This window comes from Bidens hawaiensis, unplaced genomic scaffold (genome assembly GCF_021521415.1).
Source record: "Bidens hawaiensis isolate Kalapana, Puna unplaced genomic scaffold, B.hawaiensis_p1.1 tig00000055_1, whole genome shotgun sequence".
Lineage (NCBI taxonomy): Eukaryota > Viridiplantae > Streptophyta > Magnoliopsida > Asterales > Asteraceae > Bidens > Bidens hawaiensis.
This window is the reverse complement of record NW_027491016.1, coordinates 4,117,732-4,133,918: the sequence shown is the minus strand read 5'-3', so window position 1 is coordinate 4,133,918 and position 16,187 is coordinate 4,117,732. Positions and strand designations below refer to the sequence as shown.

Genomic DNA, 16,187 nt, shown 5'->3' with positions numbered 1-16,187 from the left:
TAAGGAAGTTAATAGTTTGAAGATTCATATTTGTAGGAGTTCATACTTATGGTACATTACAAATAGCATTGTTAACCCTCTGTTAATTTATAGTTAGTAATACACTTGGGTTATCCAGTGAAGATTCAAGTTCGATATTTACTTGTGTCATTTTTAGTGGATTATGGCAACAAAGAATTTAAGCTAGAACTTGAGAGATTGCCAGTTCGAATCCTGATTCCTATCGGGGCTTCCTCCCACCGTGTGTTACGCCAAAGAGTTTTGCTATTGTGGTGCCATGACGACTGTCAAGTGGTAACCGAAACTATGTTTTTTCTAGAGAATGCCCAAGTCAAACTCTGATGTCAGCACGAACACAATTAAGACAATATAGTATCGCCAGAGTTAAGCAACAAAGTTCTCCAAATTTATGGAGTGCGATAACCTAATACACAAAAAAGTAGTCATTCCAAAATGTAATGACATCTTTAGATTTTTTTTTTCTTAAATACTTAAATTCAATGAATTTACTTATCGGCAAACTATACTACTTCTAAACATTTAGATTAACCTAAATTGTTTTTAACGACAAACTACCGTACCCTAACCGGCATTACACAAAAACAAAACACTACAAGAAAATAAAGCACTCCAACGAAACAAGAGGGTTTTCTAACGACTCACTCTCCGGCGGTTCCACCTCCGGCGATACACCACCGTCGCCGGCCACTTTCACCGTACTCTTTCCTCCACTCTCCACCCCCTTCACCGGCAACGCATTCCGACGTTGACGTCTTTCTCGACCCACCGCCGGCGACCTTGATCTCCGGCCATCATTAGTCAACCCCACATTCCGGCAGCGTGGTAGGTTTGTCGCCGTCCGTCGTTTTATCTCCGGTGCCGGAGCCATTTGCTTTCTACCCAAAGGTTTACTGCCTCTTTCCTTCCTTACAAGTTCGCCGGAATATCCAATCACACGTTTTCCGGCGACCCTTTTCGCCGGCGGCGACTTGGTCTTCACCTTCTGTGTAACCTCACCGTCTTCTGCCACTGTCACCGTCGTTGCAGCAGAGAAGCTCTCACTGTAACTGTAACTACATGTTTCCGAAACCTCGGACACATTTTCTTGAAGTTCGATGGTTTGAGGTTTGTGTTCCTGCGGGTGAAGTAGAGTTTGAGGTTGTTGGGGTTTGGGGAGTACTATGGGGGTTTCGGACAGGACTTCTTTAACTGTTTCTTCTTCAAATGGCGGCGGCGGCGGTGGTGGTTTGGGTGCATGACGGTGGTTGGCGGTGGTGGTTAAACAGCAACCCATTGGAAGGGCAAGTGTAAGTGTAAGTTGAATTTGGGGATGATAAATGGTTGTAGACAGTTGCATTAATGGAAGCTTTTTAGGTGTAAAGTGTATGGAGGTGTTTTTGTTTGTTTGCTTGTTATTTTATCTATTTTTTTTTGTTTTGGAATATAAGAAAATCAAAAAAGTCAATATTGTCTTAAGTGGATTATAACTTCTAAAGTTATATGGAGAAAAGACTATAGCATAGGTGATCCTAAAGTCAGTGACGGAGCCAAGAATTTCTTGTTATGGGTTCAAGATTTTTCATAACTCGATTTTTTCCGACGTCAAGTTTTCGGGTCTAAATAGGTCGGGTTGGATCGGTCATTTGGTCAAACAAATAAAATGCAATATTACCATCATAACAGAAATACATCGCCAACATTCAATAAAATACAATATCACCATGTATTGGAAGCTCGTTAAGGCTCGTCAATCTCTTTGAATAAGTAACAAAAAAAGCAATATACCCTATCCGTCTTTTCACTATATTCCAACTAGTTATTATAATTTTCATACCATTTCGAACGAAAACGCCTTGCTTCACCATAAATTATTGTTTGTGGAAATTCGTCTAACATTGGTTGGCACGAACCTCTAACTAAATATGTTCGTCTAATTTCATCCTTTTGACTAGGGTGATAAGATGATATTGGCTTTCGTTCGGATGGATCCCATGAAAGAGCATTCAAATCTATTTTTTGAGGAATGGCATTTGAAGACGAAGAACCAAAATTGGTCGGCGCACTTTTAAAAAAACTATGAATATCCCTAAATGCACAAATTCAAAACATACTAGTAAGCAACATCCAACACATAATTCTATTCAAACATAATTGTAAACGATAAACATAAATATAATTGTAATTATAAATGATAATTAACATATATAATCAAACAAAAAGTAAAAGCTAACCTTTTTTTTTCTTACTCATACTTGATTTGACTATTTAAAAATCAAAATCAAAGAAAGAGTCGTTGTGAGGTACGGATCGAATGATCGATTGAAACCTCAAACACTTGAAACAATCCAAGCAAGAGTCAATTGACCGTTGTTGATCCGTTTAAAATTTTTTTTAATTAAATTGTGGACAAAGAAATACAATTATACAAATAAATATGTCCTCATGTAATAATATAATATGAATTGTTTCAAAAATACACTAGAATGAATGCTTAATTTATAGCTATATAATAAAATGGATATCTTTGTTTGTTTTTACTATATAACTCTTAAACTATTCACAGACCACAAACATAAAAACATACACCTAAAGGGGATGAAGTCTGAAGGGGATGAAGTCTGAAGAGGTGACCAAGGCAACTGGAACCGGCAACTAGCGCGCAATTTCCGATTGACAAAGGTAGAAGGAGCCAGGAGGTCAAAGGTGATAGTCAGACCTGTATGCAAGAAACTGAATCGTCCATTCGTCCATGTCTTTGGCTGCTTCTTCTTCTTCTTCTTTTGTTTTTTTTTTAATTTCTATTTAGGTATTATGTTTAAGATTGTTAATTGGGTTGGGCTTATTAACCCATTTTATTAATAACTTTGGGCTTTTTTTATGGGTTCGAATATTTTTTTAAAAGGATACTGGGTTCGCTCGACGAAAAAATATGGGTTCGCTCGTAAATACGTATCTATAGATTACATATAAAATCAAAAATTTACCGGGTTCGGTCGAACCCGGTCATAACTATGTGGCTCCGCCACTGCCCAAAGTCATGTTTATAATGAATAGGTAAATGCTAAACTTTGTTTATGGTGATAGTTAACTAATAGATATTCATTATTTACGTGATCGTGGCTTATGTATCATCTAATCACTACTAGAAAAATGACCTTTAATGACATGCGCACAGTGACACGCAGTGGTTTATGACACTCAAATGCGCGTGTCATAAAGAAAAAGTCATATTAATAAAAAATTAGAAGATTCATAGCACTTATTTTTGTATGTCATTGAATCAGTGTCTAATTTGAGGTATATGACTTCAATTTTACCTTGTTCTACTGTTATTGGACTGTTTTGCTTTCAATTAATTGCTTGCAAAAACCAAATTTACTGTTCTATATGCTGAAATTGAATGCTGATGCTAGCGGATGCTTGGTACTTCACCTAATATCCATCTGTCTCTGTCGGATTTTGTGTTTCTATTAATTCGTTTCTTAAATCAATTAGCCGTGGAATGAAAAACATAATCTAATTATGGTTTTTGTTGATTTGGGTGGTTAATCTTGTTATGTGTTTTCACTTTGATGTTGTGCATACGCATCATAAGTAGTAAACAAAATAATTAATTACATGGTAATTGGGTTAGTTATGATGAAGCAAAAGCTATAGGACAACGTAGGAGCCAAAGACTAGTCAGTTTGTTGGGGCGTTGCATACACGGATATGAAAGATTGCTAGTGGCAGAATTCATGCCTCATGAAACTTTAGCCAAACATCTATTTTGTTGTCTGTTATTTATCAATTCTCATTGCAAAATTTTCGCAACTTATACTGTATAACTTAATTTAGTGGAAAGCCAACCGTTAAAATGTGCAATGCGGTTACGGGTTGCTCTGTATCTGGCACAAGCTATAGACTACTGCAGCAGCAAAAGACGGGCTATGTATCCCGACCTTAGTACTTACAGAGGCTCTTGTCTTTTGGCCTAATGGCGAATATACCAGATAACAAGCTATGAAATAGACTTAAGTTTCAGCCCCCCAGAATATTTTTTAACACTTTCATCATAAAATAAATAGTTAAAATACATTTTGTAGGTAAAATTAACACAGGCTATTTTTGTTGTTTGGCAGGTATTAGATAGTGACATCAGAAGGTTTAATTTACAGCTTCTGTGCTATATTACTTGAACTTCTGAGCGAGAAACATATTACCCCAAATGATGTAAGCTCCTTCAAGTACAAATTGCTTATTAGAACCGGTATTTTAATCAATTTTTAACATAGTATTTCATGTAACAGCAGAACTCCGTTAGAGGTTGTTGACCAACACGCAAAGCTTGTTTTCAGTCGATTGGGGTGAGAACTTATTATCATTGAAATACTACAAATTACCATATATGAATCTTTTTATTTGAGTTATTTAAACTTTACTGTTTTATACATGTTCATGATGTGCTAGACATTAAAGATGATTACTTTATGCTTTAATATTATTCTTGATGCATACTTGTGATTAGTTTGAATTTTATATGATTAAATTATCTATTGCTTTCTTATGTTTACATGAGAGTTGCGTGTTTTCAATATTCTGAAGGCGAGGACTGCTTAATTTAGTGCATGCATATTTCTGAGTTTTGTAATATGGTTAAAATAATAGCCTATGCTTTAGGAATTTGAATACATTTTAGTGACTCTTGATTTTCTTTTGTCCAAGTTTTAACCGGTTAATAAATGTGGTCATTTTTTTAATTGCGATGAGACATCTCAAAGCATGGTGTTAGAAGCAGAAGCTAAAATTTTGAATGGTTAGCTTATTAAGAGTACATTATTTTTTATTTGTTTGTTTATGTATGAGTTAGATATAGCTTTAGTCGTTTTGTTTTGTTTGACTTGTCTTTATACATATGTAAGCAAATGAGGCTAGAAGGAATCTGTTTATATTTTATTGAAAAAATGAAAGATTACTACTATTTCACATTTCATTATTTGCTCCCTCTTTTAAATATCTCCATATTTTATGTTCTTTATGTTTTTCTTGCAGGTTGATTTTCATAAAGGTTAACACACAAATTATCATATACAAACTTTAGGATGATTAGAAAAGGCAATTAGCTAATTATGGGTCAATAGAGTTTGATTTCGTTTATTTTGTTGTGTAATCCAATCCTGAAGTATACTTTTTGTAAAATTTGACAAAGGATGATTAATTTATAAAATTGATTGTTTTTCTATTTATGCATTTTATTTGTGTTGTGAGAATTTAGTTGTCATTAATGTAGAGTAATTACAAAAAATATTAATAGATAAATAATATATTTATTATATGGGTATAAATATATTTTTTTAAAACACCTAAAACCATGACACGCATAAACCATGTCATAGATATATGTCGTAATTGCGAGTCATGAATGAGTGTCATAAAACATGACACGTAGATGCATGTCATATTCATTTTATGATTAGGCTATCATTGACACGCATTTGTGTGTCATCTGTACCCTTTAATGACACACATTGCGTGTCATTAAAGGTGTTTTTTCTAATAGTGACTCTAAGCTTGTATCGAACTTAACTTGGATATATAAGCACAAATCAGATAGATAATCCCGCTATTTAAACCATATTTGTTAAAAACATGTATAAGGAGAGGCTGTGATGTATAAGGGGTTGTGATACGTACCTGGTCCCTTAGAATCTATTCCCGCCTAAAACCATGTTACCAAACAAGCGGGAACAATTTAAGCAGAAATTAGTGGACCGGTTTTGTTCTAGAACTGTCAATTAGGTTTAGTATCAATATGGTTATCTTTGTTGTATTAGTTGTGGATGTTTATGTTTATTAGAATTAAGGTTCTTTAACCTTGTAATTGGAGATCAAGCCTCTCTCGAATGTGGCTGTTATCTTAATTTCAAGACTTTAGATTTTTGGTTTCTATCAGGTTGTTATAGAGTTCTAAGTTCCAACTTTTTACACATACAATTTGATGTTGACCTTGGCTTTTGACTACTCGTAAATAAAGGTAACAAAAAGTTTATGCATGTACAAATTGCCGTCTCGTCATTGGCCATAGTTGATGATGACTCAACATATCATGCCTATTGCACTTATGGTACATGGTTAGTGTCTTTGTTTCTAGCCTCCTCTAAAACCGTGTTAGACACTATCTCAGCCAAACATATCCTTAGAATATGGTGGCAGAGAATTTGATTCATGGGCAATGGTGAGTTACTGAGTTTGTGCCATGGTCCAAAATATTTTCGAGACTCCGCTTAGGTTGTTTAAGTTGTCCAAACTTTGGGAGATTGGCCTTCTTAAATAGTAAGGATGGTAAGTTGTGTGGTGTTCTTAATTTGGTTTGAAACATGGTCTAAGAAGTTTGAATAAGAGTGCGGGCTAGAGAAGGCGTCAAGGAAGTAATCACCTTCTTTTTTTGTTTTAGATGCACATAGACTCTTTTTGATCCTAATAAGTGTTTTAAGTCTTATGGCTTTCTATTTGGTGGTTCAACGGGTAATATGGTGGGAGGACATGGGCTCATGGATAGCTTGATGTGCCCCAATTCATCTCTTTAAGCAATTTCTGACTCTTACCATTGTTAGAAATAAGGAAGAAGCCAGCCTTAAGCGGCCTACAAGCCTACTCAATATGGTGAAAATTGAATACCTTAGGGCCTTGGGGTGTTTGAACAAAAAGATCTCATTTATCAAATTTTGTCAAAGTCTTGTCGAAAACATATATATTAAACCAAATTAAATGGGTTGTGAGGATCAGTTCGACCCATAGAGGACAACAAACAAAATGTTTATGTTACCTGCTAAAATTGGCAGAATCAACCATAACGATATCACTCAAAATCTCAAAAGAAATTATAATTAAAAAGGTAAAAATAGTAAAACATCGAGAACAATTCACTTTAAAATCACTTTAGGGAAGAGGTTTTTTTTCCTGAATAGATTTTAGAGTTTGGTATTCGGTACTAACGGGTAACGGTACGGGTATTTTTATGCTGAGTACCCGTTTGGAATATGAAGGTTTTTTAAGGATTTCCAAGCACTCAACGTACCCGTACTTATTATCTTCAAGTCGTTCAAGGTTTAAGAGGGCTTTTCAAAACTTGAATTGCCTTATATCTTCCAATCGTTAGCAAAGATTAAACGAATATTAACCTTCTTTGGTTTAGTTTATGTTGTCTAAACATTTTAATAAGTTTTTTTTAGAGAAGTATATTATGGTATTCAATACTTGATTATAAAAGAACTTTACATATGGTTTATTTCTTTATTTTCAGTTTTGGTATTCAATGCTGATACGGGTAAAGACTCCCAATTTTATTAATTTTCAGTACGAGTACTTTAGGTTATTTGCAAGGGTATTTAAGGAAGTTGTTAAACAGAAAATAAAAAATAAAAAATAAAAGAAATTACAAAAAAAAAAGAAATAAATAAATAGGTTGTTCGTCCTTCCGTTTGAAAAGAAAACCTAGGCAGCCGACGCTAGGGTTTAAGCCCGCATATATCTAAAACCCCTTTATATTCATACCAGCAACCATGATCTCCAAAACCCTAATTTTGTTTGCAGATGGGTTATGCCCGTAACAACACCACAGTACTTGAACCTTCACCTGAACCCAAGAAACTAAACGCCTCAATCGACCAATCTTCTTTCATAGAAGTTGAAGACTCTTTCCTTGATTCCTTATTAAACTTGAACGGCTGGGTTGAAGATTACTCAGAGTCATCACTTGCTGACGTCATGAACCCTGATTCATCACTTAATGATTTGGGCTCCTTTTTTCAGGATCAGATTGGTAAGGTCTGTTTAAGTGATACAGATAACACCGAGGTTGTAAGTGATGCAGTTAAGATTGTGAATGATAATAATAATAATAATAATAGTAATAGTAATACAGATGACACTGAGGTTTCTGTTGATGACGCGGTTAAGGTTGTTAATGAGAATGTAGCGGATGATTCCGTCGAGAATTGTGATGATGAAGATGAGGATGCTGATGGTGATGGTGAGGAGGATGAATCATCATCATCATCATCATCATCATCATCATCATCTTCTTCTTCTTCGTCGTCGTCTGCCAGTAGCATTGATGACGATGACGAAGATGAAGACGATGAGAGCGCGAAAGAGGAAGTTGAAATGGAGGAAGGGGAGATTGGAGATGCGATGGTTGCGTGGAGTGATGGCGATGAAGGCGGTGATATTGTGAAAGGTCCGATTCGTTCGGTTAACGAGGTTAAGGTAATTTGGACAAGAAAGTTATTATTGTGAGTTTGTGACTTGATCTGAGAAAATAAAGACCCTTTGTGAGTTATTGTTTTTTTAATATGATATTTTATTGTTGATTGCAGGATCTTCCTCCGGTTCCGCCAGTGACCGTAACCATACAGCCACATCATCAGACACTTCCTGTTGGAGCTGTGTTATTGGTAAGCTCAATTATAAATCGTGTTAGTTTTGGTTAAATTTAGGCTTGATTAGGCTTGTAAACGAACATGAACAGGGGTCGTTTGTGTTCGATTGTTTAGCTTTAACAAAACGAAAATGACACAAACAACAGATGGATTTTCTTGTTCGTGTTCGTTTAGTAAGAAAGTGATGTGTGTGTTTTTCGTTTGTTGATGTTCTAAACAAATGAACATTAATGGAATGGAATGAATGGTCATGAACGAAGAAAATGAATGTCTTTTTGTTCATCCTACTGGCTGATATGAAACTATGAATATGTAAGCTAATAAGTTACAATAAAAGCAATTTTTATAAATTGTAAAATAAATACTTTTAAAGAATAAAACTCTGATTGATACTCATTTTTCTTCAATCTTATAAAATTTGAATTTTGATGTAGGATTATACAGTCGATTAAAATTATAATATAAAGCATACATTTTTATAATTACAAAAATAAAACATTAAACGGGTCATTGATCCGAATCTGTTTAAAGTCAACCCAAAGCCATGAGTTTTATGTTCTGTTTGTGTCATGTCAGAAAATCAACAATTCAATGAATATGTAAACGATCATTAACAAATACAAATAAACAAACACAGGTCATGTTCGTTCTTTAATCAATTAAATGAACAAAATATATTTAATAAACGAACACGAACAAATTTAAATATTTGGTTACATGTGTATAGATTATGGGCTCTCAAGTGGTTGTAGAAGGAGTGGAGAATCATAACCCGTTAAGCGAGGGCTCAATTCTATGGATCACTGAAACCCGCTCACCACTCGGGGTTGTGGATGAAATATTTGGACCCGTAAAGAACCCTTATTATATCGTTCGGTTCAACTCAGAAACCGAAATCCCAACTGGGATCCAACAAGGCAGCTTAATCTCTTTTGTTCCCGAGTTTGCAGATTATGTTCTAAACAACAATAATCTTTACAAGAAAGGGTATGACGCGTCGGGTGAAAATGACGAAGAATGTTCTGAAGATTTGGAGTTCTCGGATGACGAGAAGGAAGCCGAGCACAAACGAAAGATGAAAATGGCAAAACGAGGATTAAACGGAGAGAAAAACGCGGGTGTGAAAAAAGATAAAAAGTCAAGGAACCGCGGTGGTAAATGGAAAAATGATCAACAACCTTCTGCCAGTGGGCCTAATAATGGGCCCAACAATGAATCTACCAGTGGACCTTTTAATGGGCCTACTGATGCACCTACCGGTGGGCCCAACATTTGGCCTACCGGTGGGCCCAACAGTGGGGCCTATGGGTTTGCACAAGCACCTAATATGATGCCTGCTGGAGTATGGCCATTTGGGTTCCCGCCAATGCAGCCACAAAATATTGGGTTTCCTCCAAATGGGCCGACATTTATGCAACCGGGCTTTATACCTCAACCCTATCCGAACCCACAATTTAACACGGCACAGGGCCCGATATTTCCGAATAACTTTGTTCAAAATGTTCCTCCAAATTTTGGTGCATTTGCATCTTGGAATTCAAATATGCCTCAGAATAACTTCAACCAGTCACAAGCGGGCCTGCCAATGGTGTTTGCGGGCTTACCACAAGGAACTGCAATGCCTAATGGGCCTCAAATGGAAAATAATAATGGTGGTGTGAGACCTTTTGTTGCGGGAAATGGTGATAGTTCTCAAAATACTAATAAAGGTAACGGGCTTTCAAATCGTGGTGGGAGGAGTGGACGGGGATTTCAAAAGGGTGGTGGTCGGTTTAGAGGCGGTAGAGGGGGACCGCGATCTGGGTGAGTTGTAAAAGGATAACGGTTTTGTCATTTTTGGATTAGTTTCATGTGTTTTGTATGTGATACAGAGAATTATTTATTTGCTGCTTTTGCTTCTAAGTTATTGTTTTTATGTATAATTGATATTATGTTATATATGTGGTTTCACTGCTTCTAAGTTATTAGTTTTATCAAAATTTGTATGCTGTATTTAATTTAGAGGTGTGCATGGGTCGGTTTGGGCTTGAACTGAAACCAAAATTTTGGTTTTTTTCAGTTTTATGTACGAGTTTGATTTTATCTTAGGCTAAAATAATGAATTTGGGCATCAAGTTTTTGTGGTGATTATGAATTTTGGATTTAAACTTTTTGTCAGAATAAATAACTTGGGGTAGAATTATTTGTGGATCACTTGATAAATTTGAGTTTGAAACTTTGGTCAAAATATATAATTTGGGTCGTAAGTCAAATAACTAACATTTAACCACGCTCCGCGTTTTTTGTTTTCCAAGTTTTATCTGGTGTACTGCGGGTTTGGAAAGAGTGTAACAGAAAGCGAACCTAATTTTCGGTTAAGAAAATATAAAAACAAAACCGAGAGTTTGGTGATGGTTCGGTTGTTTTGTTTAACTGATTTTCACCCTTAATTCAATTTATTGGGATTTTAAAATACCTTATGTTGATCCTTTTGGCTCTTGTTGGTGCACAGAGTTTAGTGATGGCTCATGACTCAATTGTCATTTGACCGTTGTGGTCAACTGAACTGATTTTATAACTGATTGTTAATATGAATAATAATACAGTTTTGACAAGAATTTGGTGCTTGGTAATGCTTAACTAGTATTGAGTACAATGGAGTTCAGTAGTTGTTGCTGTTGATTGTTGTATGTGTTTGTGAGTTCATATCAATTTTGAATTCGGGAAGCACTATGTTTGACCTTTAAAAGTCAAGTTGATTGGAGCTGTTTGGACTTGAGGGGAACAAATGGATTGTTAACAAACTAAATATCAAGTTATCAACATTAACTTTTTTCAATCAAATCGCCATAGTTATTCATCATCATCAAGTGATCCAACCATAGATGTTCTTTCAATTCCGCTTGAAGATTCAGCTATGTATCCCTGCTTCGTATTTTCATTTGGATAACTTTTTCTGGGCATAGGTTAGAAGTGGGTTCGAAGACTGAATAGTATTGTCAAAGTCAGCACAAATGACTATGCACGTGTCCTCCAATATCGTATTACATAATATAATGCATGTATACATTATGTTTCTCATTTTTTTCTTTTCAAGTATATATGATGGTTGGGCAATGATAGTTATCGTCTCTTTAACACCTCGAATGCCCATTTGATATCTTTCCTTATCGACTCATGTCTTTTCTTGTAATACACACGTTTATCGTCATCGGGGCATGAAAGGCTTTTCATCAACTTTGTACACATCATTTGCATAAAATAATCTATGACATCATCGAAAATTTTCTATGATTTTACAAACAACGATATCATTGTTTGTGCCACCCATACCAAAGTACACATGCCAAAACCAAAGATCTCGTGACACAACTGCTTGTATAAGGGTTAGACCACCGTGATCACCTTGATGGTGTTGCCCTTTCCAATCAGTTGGACATGCCGCCCACCTCCAGTGCGTGCAATCAGGACTACCAACATCCTGGGAAAACCATGTATCCGTTGATGTGCCTAATATAAAAGCGGGATGTCACTGGAGGTCGAACTCCTCAAATACCCTTGTCCATAGAGATCAAAAATACCTAATAATAAGTAATTATAAATAATAATAATAATAATAATAATATAACTGAAAATAATAATTATAAATAATAATAATAACCATAATTATAAATAATAATAATAACAGTAATAATTGAAAATAATAAAATTTAACAAAAATAATTTTAAATAATTCAACATAATAATAAAATATTAGGTTTTGCAATTCAAAAAGGGGTAGCGTCGCAGCTTGTTGACAGCTTGCCTTTGTCTCGATGTAAAATAATAATAATAAAAATATACCTTTGCAAAAATGGTCAAGACAATCCCGACATGTTCATTTGTACATCCTTAAATATTCGTCCCACGCATCGGTCGGCATGTCGTATACTAGCTGATGAATGGAGGCCGTACACTTTTGCAAAGCTATAAAAACACAACTTTATGTCTTGCATCCTTTGTTTGTTTGAAAAATGTATATTCGTTTTCTAAATTGCCAGTGATTCGGAAAAAAAAAAGGTTTTTACATATATCCCCATTAAATCTCTTAATTACATATTTCCCTTATATTAAAACCTTAATTACATATTTCTCCTTCTAATATTCAATTACCCTTTTATCCTTTCAATCAACAATACCCCCAAATTGTCAGGCCTCTCCATTCAACTGTATTCACAACCACAACATTCACGAGATTCTTTGAGCATGTTTGGGATTGGGTTTGAAAAATGATTATTGGCTTATTGGTTTTTTCAAAAAGCCATTTGAAAAGCTAAGATTTGAGCTTTTTAGAAAACTGCATTTTAGCCCTTTCAAAAAGCTAAAGTAAAAATGATTTTAGTGATTGTCAAACATATTTTAACATAGGGTAGTGTTTTTGAAAAAATATAGAGATTTTTTTTTTGAGGATTTGATGATTTGAGAGTATAGGGTAGTGTTTGAAAGAAATATGTATGCATACAATATCAGGTTTTGAAAAAAAAAAGTTAATTTTTTCCAAACACATTTTAACATAGAGAAAATTTCCAAAATAGTCCTTCTAGAGAGAGGAAGTCCAAAATGACCATTTTTTCATTAGAATTTTTTTAGAATTTGGACTAAACAGACGCATTGGAAAAAGATAATAGTATAAAGGGAGCATACCAAATCTTTAAAGAAGGTTAGGTAGCAGACCAGATTTCGGAAGATATTGAAGGTAAAGTCCAAATAATTTTGAAATGTTAGAGTAAAAGTTCAAATTTTTCCTAAACTTTTATTCTCAAAATACCGTCTTGAGAGACTGTTTTTTTATGTTTCTTACCTTTTCCGTCCATATTTTCAAATTCTAAGAAAAAGAGATTTTTAAATCTCGTCTTAAGAGACGAGATTCCACCACCACCACCATCCACCCCCCCCCCACCCACCACCATCGTCCGCCACCACCATCCATCACCACCACCCACCGTCCTCCACCACCACCGTCTACCACCCACCCGACGGGGTGGTGATCGATGGTGGTGGCGGACGGTGGGTGGGTGGTGGGGACGAACGGTGGGTAGTGGTGGTATAATCTCGTCTCTCAAGACGAGATTTAAAAATATCATTTTCCTAAAATTTTGGGCTTTCTCTCTATAGAAAAGGCTATTTTAGGCTATTGTTTTTATTGTTTTTATTCATGTGGGAGACTGAGCATGTTCAAGTCCTTTTTTTTCTAAATATATATTTAAATTTCTTTAGAAAAGTACACGTTTTTTTACTTAATAAATCATGTTTAAGATTTAGCATCGGTACCATCAATACCAACTAAATTCGTGTCATTTACATGTTGTAACGCGGGATGTAGACCAAATAGTATATAGCCAGGAAGTTTATTATATGTAACTAGGTGTCCTACCCGGCATCATGTTTTTCTTTTAAATGTTAAAAAATGACGCCAGATCAACGGGATCGATGGTGTCTCCACTAAACCGTACAAAAACGCGTGTCGCGGTGGCAAACCAACATGGTATGGTTATGCAACCGAACTACGTATGAGTTTTACCAACCGACGTCAGCCCAATGATCATCCTCAATGTTTATTTTTTTTTATATTTTTGTTTTTGTTTTAATTCCAGACCTACTTTATATCACCCTTCATTTCGAATTAGCAAAACCAATGTCTCCTTGCAAAATATGGATTCCAAACATTCATGATCTGGATATGAATAAGTCAAATGACTTCTCCCTCCCTAGGTCTATTAGTGAACCTTCTCTTCAGGGATTATGAAACTAGAAATATTCTTGTTATTGCTTTAACTCATATTCCCCAAAAAGTGGGCCCCGCTCTAATAGCCCCAAATAAATTTAATACGTGCATTAAGATATGAAGGCTTCTTCCTCCACAACAACGAAAGCAATTTTTCACTCTTTCAGTACCGACTGCATAAATGTCGTTTTAAATGTTTTATTTTTTGGAATATTGGTTTTTAATACTCTCAACTTTCATCCGTTGGTTGATAACGCTTCCCACTTTTGATTCGTTACACACTACTCCTAACTTTCACCATATTTGTTCCTGACACTCCCGAACTTAACGGGCCCTAACTTTGTTAGGTTTTGTGCTGACATGGCATTTTTTATTAATAAAAGCATGTTGTAGGTTCCATACCATATTCTTTCTTCAACATAAAACCCCAACAACCTTTATTACCACCACCACCGGCCATCTCCACCACCACCACCATCACCACCCAACTACAATTTTTAGCTCGGTTTTGAAACTGAGTCGAGCTTGAGCTTTCCTCAGCTTGACTTGGCTCGGCTCATGAATAGCCCTACCCAAATTTAGTTTTAGGCATCGTGAGCTTAACTATTGAGCCATACTTAAGTAATCAGTTATGGTTTTGAAATATGAGTAAATTCATAAAAGCCCAGATCAGGGACGGATTCAAAGGGGGGTCAGGAGGGTCCGTTGACCCTTCGGCCAGCCGGAACTAGCATTTACAGGCAGGGCCGGCCCATAGGGGGGGCTGGGTGGTCGACAATCACAGGCCTGACACCCCACTAGGCCTGATTTTTTTTTAAAATTATATGTATTTTTATTAAAATAATATGTATATTTAGTGTTTAAACTCATTTGCATAAACATTAGTTTGGTCTAGTTGTAAAGAGGTATTACTCCCAACCAAAAGGTTATGGGTCTAGTCTCATATGAGACATGTTTAATCATATTTTTATATAAAAGTTTTTTACACAACCTAAATTATAACCAATTAAGCCTATATCAAAATTAAATTGTTTAAACTCAACAAAATACTCCTTTTATTTAAGGGCCAAAAAAATTTTCACCTTCGGTGGAGTGGTGGTGGTTTATGAGGTGTGTTTTTGCCGAAAGATGGAGTGGTGGTGGTGGGTTTTTGCCGACAAGTGGAGGGACGGTGGTGGTGCCGGTGGTCGGAAAGTTGGCCGGAAGATGAAGATGAAGATGAAGAAGATGAAGATGAAGATGAATATGATTTATGGTTTAAGATACAAATCTTCTGCGGAGATGAAACTCACTTGAAATACATCTCCTCGGATGTATTTCAAAAAAACACAAAACTCATCTTTATTTGAAAACCAACGTTGGAGATGAAAGCAAGGGGAAAGGAAGCTGGGGAGATGGTTTTAAGATGAGATGGTTTTCATCACAAGACTATCTGGACCGATCAGTTTGAGGGAAAAATCAATTGGGTAGATGAGTAATGGGACACTTGGCATTTTCTTAGTGGCTGGCAAAAACCATCAGATTTGTTCCAAATCTATCGGCTCCGATTGATTTCGGTGGACTATTTCTGAAATGTTAGATTTTCAAGACTATTATGGAAATCTCACTCTTTTTTTAGATCTTTTCAGAACTTTCCCATAAAATAAAGAAATGCTTTTTAGTTTTTACCACTCAATATACCTATTTTATACCTACCTACCCATAAGTGATTGGACATGTCATTTTTTATTTTATTTCTTTTAGAAATCGTACAAGTTAACCCCTTGTTTATTAATTATCTTTTTTTAGTTAACTCTTGCATTATTAATTAGTTTTATCATTATTTACATTCGGCTCTTATTAACTTGGCTCAATGGTAGAGCACTCACTTTACTAGTAAGAGTTAGGGGGTTCAAACCTCACTATCGCCAATTTATATGAAAGATATAAGGGATGAACTGGGCTTGCCAGGGTTCGAGTCCTGATCTCACCCTGTTTTACCGGCTTCTCGCTGTCGTGCCGTTTGGCGGGCGTGAGGGTTGGGT

General features: G+C 35.6%; 1 protein-coding gene across 1 annotated transcript; it reads left to right on the top strand.

The window, feature by feature from the left end:
- The first annotated feature begins 7,572 nt into the window (after window positions 1-7,572).
- On the top strand, window positions 7,573-10,372 carry LOC143627952 (uncharacterized). The gene is made up of 4 exons (XM_077097689.1): window positions 7,573-7,978; window positions 8,111-8,247; window positions 8,358-8,435; window positions 9,148-10,372. Exons 1-4 carry the CDS (start codon window positions 7,573-7,575, stop codon window positions 10,225-10,227), a joined length of 1,701 nt encoding a protein of 566 aa, XP_076953804.1. The 3' UTR covers window positions 10,228-10,372.
- The last annotated feature ends 5,815 nt before the right edge of the window (window positions 10,373-16,187 follow it).